This window comes from Asparagus officinalis, chromosome 1 (genome assembly GCF_001876935.1).
Source record: "Asparagus officinalis chromosome 1, Aspof.V1, whole genome shotgun sequence".
In the NCBI taxonomy this organism is placed as follows: Eukaryota; Viridiplantae; Streptophyta; class Magnoliopsida; order Asparagales; family Asparagaceae; genus Asparagus; species Asparagus officinalis.
The window spans coordinates 51,104,062-51,113,827 of NC_033794.1; the positions used below are offsets into that span (position 1 = coordinate 51,104,062).

At 38.0% G+C, this 9,766-nt stretch overlaps 1 protein-coding gene across 7 annotated transcripts in view; it reads left to right on the plus strand.

Annotated features, from left to right (window-relative positions):
• The window catches only part of LOC109824094 (helicase and polymerase-containing protein TEBICHI), a 26,793-nt gene extending 17,598 nt beyond the window's left edge, over window positions 1-9,195 (plus strand). Inside the window, exons 16-27 of one of the 7 annotated variants that reach the window (XM_020390640.1) lie at window positions 1,516-2,678; window positions 2,908-3,105; window positions 3,217-3,476; window positions 3,778-3,964; window positions 4,048-4,155; window positions 4,241-4,593; window positions 6,775-6,883; window positions 6,965-7,105; window positions 7,659-7,755; window positions 7,842-7,974; window positions 8,056-8,155; window positions 9,060-9,195. In XM_020390640.1, coding sequence (XP_020246229.1) covers window positions 1,516-2,678; window positions 2,908-3,105; window positions 3,217-3,476; window positions 3,778-3,964; window positions 4,048-4,155; window positions 4,241-4,593; window positions 6,775-6,883; window positions 6,965-7,105; window positions 7,659-7,755; window positions 7,842-7,912 — 2,687 coding nt within the window. In that variant the 3' untranslated portion in view covers window positions 7,913-7,974; window positions 8,056-8,155; window positions 9,060-9,195. Of the gene's footprint in view, window positions 1-1,515; window positions 2,679-2,907; window positions 3,106-3,216; window positions 3,477-3,777; window positions 3,965-4,047; window positions 4,156-4,240; window positions 4,594-6,774; window positions 6,884-6,964; window positions 7,106-7,658; window positions 7,756-7,841; window positions 7,975-8,055; window positions 8,156-8,248; window positions 8,697-9,059 lie in introns of those variants that run through there. The other 6 variants (XM_020390618.1, XM_020390632.1, XM_020390625.1 and 3 more) reach the window with 6 other exon arrangements.

A 9,766-nucleotide genomic window follows, 5' to 3' on the forward strand; every position in this document is an offset into this window, starting at 1 on the left:
TACAGTCATCTGCTGAGGCATATTTTTTGTTGCATTATTGCATCAATTTTCACTTGTTAAATAATGATCCATCTAGATCTTTCTTCTCTCTCCACTTCAAACCCCTGCGAGACACACCCATCCACAACCCACCAAACTCCTGTTACGTTTTTTTGGTAACCCAACCCTGTATCAAACCAAAGACTGTGGGAGCCATATTGGAACCTCCCAACCATCCGAGTCACCCGTGGTGGGGTCCTGTTGCATTTAGTTTGCAGTATTAGTTGTGTATATAGTAGTCTTTGCATAATTACATAAACCTTTTTGTACTCCTTAGTACTCCGTCTTTTATGCACCTCAGATTGGAAAAACCTCTCTATATGTGGTATTTAACAACTTTTTGCTGGCAAAAGTTTAGTGGAGATCTCTGATGTTCGACCAAATATCATCTGGGTTCTTAATGTCTGAAATCCACCATTAGAGGCCCCTAACATTACCTCCGTTATCATCATTCGTCCTTTTTACAAACTTCCATTAAATCTTGATGACATGTCCCTGCCAGATCACTGAAATGTCAACAAGAAATAGTGAAAATCCAAGTTTGTTCTGCCACATCAACAAAAAATAGTTAAATTACAGTTGTTCCCTGCCATGTCATTGACAAGCTAGCAAGATTTAACGGAAGTTTGTAAAAAGGACCTAGGCTAATGATGGAGGGAATGTTGGAGATCCACACTGATGACTTCCAAATATTAAGGACCCAAATGATATTTGGGCAACACATCAAGGACTTCCACTGAACTTTTGCCTTTTTGATTACATTCAATGTCTTCAATTTTACTATGTACTTCTAGATTCATGAAGTTGTGTTTGCAATTATGTCCTTGAACAGATAAAGACTTAGTAGGGTGAATTTTGTTCATAAAACTAGAAACTTGTAAAGATTTAAAAACTTGAATTGCAGTCACAAGTTATGTACTACTTTACTGTTATTATTTTTACTTGCCATAATACAATAAACACCTCAGATTCCCATTAGTTGCTTCTCTACACTTGGTGCCTCTTATTCACATTAAAAGTTTGATGACCTTTATTTACCATGTTTGACTTTTAATAGACCTTGAAAATATGTATTATTTCTCTTAACAGAGAGTTCAATCCTACCTTTCTTCTTGTGTTTCATATTTGAAAATGGACCATATTTTGCTAAATGGTTTAAGCAGATAATCTGGTTAAAGATGCATTAACCTCTGAATCTAGTTGACCATGGAACTGATTTTTTCTTACACCAACAACAGATTTGTAACTAGTTATATTTATTTGGTAAATTAACATTGCTTCTTTTATCAACTGTGTCATATTTGGCAGATCCTCCATGCATATATTTTATTGATGCCCTGATGTTATGCAGGCATAGTTGTATTATTATATATAATCAAGATATATCATACACTGTTGTCTTTAGTTTTTTTCTTGTGCCTCTGTTTGTATATGTTGTTTCCTTGCTGATACTATATTTTATTTACTACTATCTAGAGGGTTCAGCTATGCGACGTGTACAAATGGGAGTAGCCAAAAAGATAAAAAATGGTGCACGGAAGATTGTTCTTGACCAGGCAGAAGAAGCGAGAATTGCTGCCTTTTCTGCGTTTAAGTCCCTTGGAGTTGAGATACCTAAGATGTCACGACCTTTACTTGCTGGTGCCGCTGGGGACTCACCTCCACGAGGTGATGACACAGCAGATGAGAACCCTCAAGTTGCCCCTAGCATAGCAGATAATGGAAGATATATGGTGCCTAATGATAGATCAAATGAAGTCAAAAGGGAAGAGTTTACTATGAGCATGAAGGTAAAGGCTACTAAAGGAGTAAGCTCTGTAGGAGGCGAACGAGATACCTGTAATTCGCCCGTAGATAGATCTCTTGTGGCGCCATCTTCTACAACTACCTTCCCTCCTGATAATTTACATAATATTGTAAAAAAAACTTCCCAGGCAACTTGCAGTATGAAAGCAAGCGCAGGCTTTACTGATAAATTACTTGATAAGAAACTTGCATTTGGTTACATGAAAAGTGATAATGGGAGACAAAATGAATCTGACTACAGTAATAACAAAGTCAATGATCAAGGCCCTACTAATGCAAGTAATTATCCAGGTGGATTTGATTCCTTTTTGGATCACTGGGAATCTGAAAAAGAGTTTTACTTTGATCTTCATTTTTCAAATCGGTCTGCACTGAACTCACAGTTTCTATTTGAGGTTTTTGGCTTAGCTATCTGTTGGGAGAATTCACCTGTATATTACATCAATTTATCAAAGGATCTGGCCTCGTCTGCAAAGCAAACTACAAGCCATGCTACTTCAAAGAGTTCAGCTATTGATCATAATATCTGTGAGGTGTGGGACTTTGCCAGAAATAGATGGAATAGGATAGCCAAAATCATGAGCCGAAATGGCGTGAGGAAAGTAACATGGAATTTGAAAAGTCAGATTCAGGTACTCAAATTTCCCTGTATTTCTTCTCAGCGATTGGGGAGGCTGACTGTCAATCACACGGAGTTGAATAGTATGAAACTAGTAGATGGTTCATTTGTTTCATTACCACCTATCTCTGTGCATGGTGGAATTGATACATGCCTGGTGGCATGGATCCTTTGGCCCGACGAGGAAAGTAAATACAGTCCAAATCTTGAGAAGGTAATTTTTTTGTTTGAAGTTATGACTTAATGCTAGATTTCATAATTCCATGTCCTGGAAATCAATAATTTGGTAAAATTTCTTAAAAAATTGTTCTTAGTTCTTACTGTAGGAATAATGTACTTACTCGATAAATAAACAATTCTAGTTAACATTCTAAGGCTATTGATGAATTCTATAATGAATAGTCACAAAAATTACTCTACTAACTTCATTGCAAATTTTGTAGGTTGTCAAAAAACGCTTATCTAGTGAGGCAGCAGCAGCTGCTAATCAGAATGGCCGGTGGAGAAATCAGATGCGTAAGGCTGCACATGATGGCTGTTGTCGCAGAGTTGCACAATCCCGTGCTCTTGGTTCTTTTTTGTGGAAACTACTTATTTCTGAAAACCTAGTTGAAGCACTAATTAAAATAGAAAATCCTTTGGTATATTCTCTTATGATCTTTTGTGTAAAAAATTTCATAAACATCATGTTTTGCTAATGATTTAATCTGCAAATTTCGCTTCATGCTAAATTTTTTGTGTAAAAACTATAGGTTAAAGTCCTAGCAGACATGGAATTCTGGGGCATAGGAGTTGACATGGAAGGATGCCTTCGTGCAAGGCACATCTTAGTCAAAAAGTTAAAAGAGCTTGAGAAGGAAGCTCATACTCTGGCAGGGATGTCATTCTCACTAAATACATCTGCTGATATTGCTAATGTGCTTTATACACAATTAATGTTACCAATACCCCAGAATTGCAAGAAAGGGAAACTACACCCTAGTACTGGTAAACATTCCTTGGATATTTTAAGGTATCATTCTACTCTCTCTCTCTCACATACACACGCACACAACACCATGTTGGTATTTATAATAAGTTTATCAGATAGTTTTTATTTTGCATACCTAAGACATGTCATACGATTTTTCACTATCATAATTTTGTCTTTGTGTTTTGCACTGTGTTTTATGTGTGGAAGACAAGTATGAACTCTTGCGTTTCAAAAATTTTCTTCATATAATGAATATACAACTTGGTTTTTTATTTTCATTTCTCACGCTATGGTATTTCAATTAATTGCTTGCCATATTTCCACCCTTTTATTATTTCAGAGGTCAACATCCTATAGTTTCAGTTATTAGAGAGCACAGAACCTTGGCAAAGCTCAACAGCACATTGGGTTCAATCTGTTCACGAGCTCGTTTGTGTACGAAAACCCAAAAGTACATAGTACAAGGACACTGGCTTCAGTCATCGACAGCCACTGGTCGACTTTCAATGGAGGAGCCAAACCTTCAGGTATCTTTTTTATTTATGTTAGTGTTGATCTTTTTAATATGCATTTTCTATTTGTGCAGTTGATTTTTTTACAATTTTTGCAGACTGTTGAGCATCTGGTAGTCTTCACAACTGATCAGTTAGAGCACTCACCCTCTAGAAATAAGGAGCATCATCAAATCAATGCTCGTGATTTCTTTATTCCAACTCAAGTAAGTTCTTTCAGCATTATGCTCTCTCTTTCTTTTACCAAATAATTCTATTGAAAATGCATTACTTCCTGGAATTGGGTGGCAGGAAAATTGGTTACTGCTCACTGCTGACTACTCTCAGATAGAACTGCGCTTGATGGCTCATTTTTCCAAAGATTCTTCACTAATTGAACTTCTTAGCAAGCCAGATGGTGATTGTTTTACCATGATAGCTGCTAAATGGACCGGTAAGCTTGTGTCAACAATTAGTTCTTATGAGAGGGATCAGGCAAAAAGATTAGTATACGGCATTCTGTATGGAATGGGCGCAAAGTCCCTTGCTGAACAACTAGAATGCAGCTCTGAAGAAGCTGCAAGAAAGATTCAAAATTTTAAAACTTCTTTCCCTGGCGTTTCTGCATGGCTGCGTGAGGCTGTTGCTACTTGCTGCCATAAGGGGTAAGTCAAGCTTCACGCTTAGTGCATATTTTATACTGCTTTTCTTGTTGCAAAAATCTTATTTTCTCATACTTTTATGTCTGTGAATATGTAGATGTCATGTTATATGATCCTGTTTTATGCTTAGCTACTTTATCTAGATACCTAGATATTTAATTTTCATGCTAGTGCCGGGATGTGGATATAACAATTTCACTTGCATGTGAACTTGATTGGGTAAAATAGGTGGGGACCAACTAAAAAAAACAAATGACTGAGGCTTTGTGCAATATATAATCCATTACACAATTTTCTATTTCTTTTATTATTCTCTGTATCACGTTAGACGAGAAACTTAACGTTCATGCTTAGTCTTAAATTTTAACTTAAATACAGTTATAGCAATACATATTCTCTGTCATTATTATAAGACATATAATGGATTTATGCATATGACTTGATTCAGTTGATTGTGACCTAACATTAAGTCTATTCCTGAATCAAAGGGATACTCTTCGGTCCCATCTAACCAATTGTTTATACATTTATTGTGCATTTGAGAGTACCACTAAAGTTACATTAGTAGATTTTTTTACAAGTTTTCTTTCATGGTATATAAATTGTCTAGATTTTCTTTGAATTCTATATTGACAACTAAACCTGAGTAAGATGTTTACGTAATGCACTACACGGGATACACAATACAAGTTATGCTTTGCAGGGGAGCTTATAAGTTCTGTGAGAGCAATTATGATGCCAAGCAATAGTTTCTCCATGGCAGTTCATATCGCTGCTGCGTTTGCTGGTGTTTCGCAGATAACTTGTGAAATGTTTTATTTCTTCTTTTAAAAATGTTTCGGCCTGGTTCTTGTGCGCCTGCTTGTGCTTAAATAGTTGGCAACTTCACACCAAATCATATAAAACGTGATTAAAGTGACGACCCGTGTTTCGATAACAAGTGCTATCAGAAGTCTTCCTGGTGAGATGCCCATGAACCCATCATGCAGGAATTAACCATTGATATACTGAAAACAAATGAAACAATTGCCAAATTGAAACCTACTTCTAGTTTATTTTTCTTTCACTCTTCTTTTGAAGAAGGAAACTCTAGTTGGTTGTTACCTATTAACTAAATATTGGGGATCTTTTTACCAGAAAAAGCTGTTTGAATCGATGCTTGTTTTCCCCCATCAATTTCCGAGTCTTGCTTAGAGTTTTTATAGTTATATATATTTTAATCAATCATGTAAGTGACATCTTTTTTCAGTTTTGATCCAAATAACCTGTAAGCTCACTTTACGTATCTCTTGCAACCTCACTTTTATGACAAGTACATTGATTGAAATATTTTGCATGGGAGAACTTAATATGCAAAGAAAAATGTAAAACTATTCCCCCCCCCTCCCCCCAACTTCTAGTACTTTTGTTGTCTATTTATTTCTCAATACTGTTCTTCACCATTTGACAGTGAACAGTTAAGTAGTTAACATTCATTTGCTTGCAACGCATAGCCATAAAATGCCCATCCCCATTTTCTTTATCATATTTAGATGTCAGGTATTCTCTATCACATTTTTTTGTAGCGAGAAACCTTGGTTGGGACTTTCAGGTATCAGGGAGAAGCCCCAAGTTTGACCCATCAATTCGGCCAATTATGGAAACCATAGGGGAGCTCATGGATAATACTCCTGACCTAAAACCTTGGAACATCACCTGTGGGGGTTTCTGAGGAGAGATTCAAACCCAACCCATTGTCCCAAGCTTGATAGTACAAGCCAAGTAAATGCCAGAGCCTGGGGCCCACCTTTCACAGTCTAGGCCCAGATGAATAGGACAGGCATTGCAATGCCTAATAATGAAAATTGGTTGATCCGTGTTGCCTATCCCGAATTTTCATTATTAGGCATTGCAATGCGGGGGGTTATTCTCTATCACTTTTACATTTCAATCATTTCCCTCTTCTTAATTTTTATTCTCTGGAGTTGTGATTCTGGCATCTTTTAAATATTTTTATGACTGTTTGAGCATAATTCTTTCATATATATATTTATTGATTAAAATTTCTTATTATCTTAACACTGATACCTCCAGTATGTTGATGTCATCAGCATTTGCTGTAATTGTTATTATAAATTAAGCGTCTTTAGCATGTCATATGTGGCTTTCATGAGCTGATTGCATTCAGATGTTTCTACTGGTCAGATACATTGAAACCCTGATGGGTAGAAAGCGATTTCTATCAAAAATAAAGTTTGGAGATCATAGTGAGAAGGCTAAAGCTCAGAGACAAGCTGTGAACTCAATATGTCAGGTAAAATGAATTGCATTTGGGTTTATGGTTTGGGATTTTGGCTTTATTAGTCTCAATCTCTATCTACGATTTGCCTTTTAGGGTTCGGCTGCTGATATAATTAAAGTTGCTATGATAAGGATTCACACAGTTGTCACTGAAGGAAGTGAGTTAAGTGACATGGATGCTGAGCTTGCAGCAAGATTTTCCATGCTTAAAGGACATTGTCGAATACTTTTGCAGGTAATCATCAGTAGTAGATTCATCGTCTAACTAAGATATGTCATAGTGAATAGGATATATATTATATACATCATGGATGCCCCAACGAAATCTTAACACATGAAAATTTTAAATCATCTAAGATATGTTCAGGGACAAAGAGGTTAGGGGAGATACAATAAGAGGAGTCGAGAAAGGGACAGGTGAATATGGAGAGGGGCTTACCTGCAGCAACATACAGTCGAGGGTGAAAGGGTGATAAACAGTCAAGGGTGAAGAGATTCTGGACTCCAAAAGGATGAGGCAAAACACTGGGGCTAATTGAGCTCTAATTTCCTAGAGATTTCTATAAAAAGTATATCAGGTTTAGGTCTAGGATTAGGACCTAATTGGGCACTAAACTCAAACCCGATCTTCTTAAACAAATGTTAATCCAAAATACAATATGGCACTATTTTTGCTGATTTTATGATGCTGAAGTGTTATCTGATATATCGGGAAATTTGATGGAACTCCTTATTTTGTGAATATTTGAACTCCACTAATGTAGGCCATTTACCTGACTATTTTTCAGGTACATGATGAGTTAGTGCTGGAGGTTGAGGCTGGCTTAGTGAAGGAAGCATCATTATTGCTGCAAATGAGCATGGAGAATGCTGTGTCACTTCTGGGTATCATCTTTACTCAGTTATAAGCGCTTCCTTTGTTGCACAATTGAAACCTGAAAATTGAAATGTTGGTATTTTCCCTTTTCCAGTTCCTTTACGTGTCAAAATGAAGGTTGGAAAGACCTGGGGTTCATCAGAAACTTTCTGCCTGGAAACTTAAATCTTTTTTTTCCTAAGTGCGCTGCATGTGTTAAGAATTATCTTGGTGAAATGAAATCTGTGGTAAGTGTTTGGATTCCTAATAATGAGGTCCTAGAATATCTTTTGGCTTTCATTATAGTTTTCTCACTAGCAGATCTATACAGACTGCGGATTTCAGTGAGGCTTCATAACATGGTTACCTTACTTATGCCTGAAGGATCGCAGTGCTACACCATGAACTATCTAATCTTTGTACGTCAAGGTAAATTCGTTCATTCTTGTATGCTTTTGAAAATATTTTTCTAGTAAACATGTATTAAGAATATAGTTAACTTGATGAGTATATCACGTCCAGTCATAATGAAACTTGGCTTTTTGGCCACTTCAAGCTGCTTCCAGATTTGTTCCTTGAGGATTATTTCACATCACAATATACTCGTGGAGTGCTGTTGTATTATGCCAGAGCCATAAAACAAGCTCACCAATTATAAGTATGATAGATTTCATCTGAGGCATGTGAGTGGACTCATTGTGATTAGGCTATCGCGTTGGAGCTACAATATATGCCAATCTCAGCTATTGTCAGGTTCTGTCAGATAAAGAAGTTGAACTGCCAATCGGATCGTATAGCTGAGTAAAGGTGTTCTGTTATCTGAAAACATGGCGACAGTTGAGAAATAGCTCCCTCGAAATCCATCATGACACTTACTTGAATTGCCCGTCCAAATATTTACTGTATACATAGCAAACAAATCCAACAGAACACCAAAGTTCCATACCCAAAAGCTAGACCCTCTCTACTTCTTGCGGCTCCAAGCAACATGATCCTGCGGCAAGAAATGGCAAACGGGCACACTTCCGGGTTTCACTCCCAGAACCCGGAAAGCAACATGTTTCGGGTTCCAACCTCCGGAATCCGCATGGCAGATCGCCTCCGCCTTTGCCCCGTCTTCTCCGATCATTGACACTTGGTACGCCTCAGTCGCATTAATCATGTGGCAGTAAAACACCACATATGCATAAGTCTGAGCGTGACAAACTACCAAATTCAACCCCAACATTTTAGTCGGTTTTATCGTGTACTTTTGCTTCGGCGAGTTTTTCTCGTCAATAGTCACCGATGTTGCAGAGTGTTGAGGATTGTGGTGGTGAATTCGATGTTGCAGAGTGTTGAGGATTGTGGTGGTGAATTCGACCATGGACTCGATTGACGTTGCACAATGTTTGGTTTCTCCGTTGATGGATGGTTCTTCGCACTCCAAAAGAGTGTTTTCCATTTCCTCAGCTTTGACGGAGTTATGCTCGACGGAGAAGTGGTTGAGGATTTGAGAAAGGTCAGCGGAGGTGAAGGGGGATGGAGTTGGCCGCCCGCCGCGAGTTGTAGGTGGAGCCTGTAGTGGTCGGAGTGAAATGGAGTGCCATTTTGGTGCTCGGCTTCAAGTCCTTCTTCTTGACAAAGTAAGTGGCCGACGTTTGTTCGGACGCCACCATGCATGGCCGACGTTGACGTTGGTGCCGTTGCTGTTGTGGACTCCAGCATTGCCGTGGTCGACACTGACCATCGGGCCCTTTCCGGAGTTGACGCTGACGCTACCATGGCCAATGTGGAAGTCCGTGCCCTTATCAGCGGCATTAGATTTCTCGTCCACATATCCCTCTGTTATCAAGTTGAAGTATCAGTAGGTTAAGGCAAAAAGTCCAGCGGTGTCCCTTACGTTTTAAAGTTATCAGTGCAGATTATTTGGATTAACTTGTTCATTATTCCAGGATCCTTTTAACTCTTGCTGATGAGCAAGTGATGCTGCCAGACAAAATTGTAATTTGACTAATTATTTTTTTAATCCTGACGTTTTAGAGAAGAAAAATAGCGAAA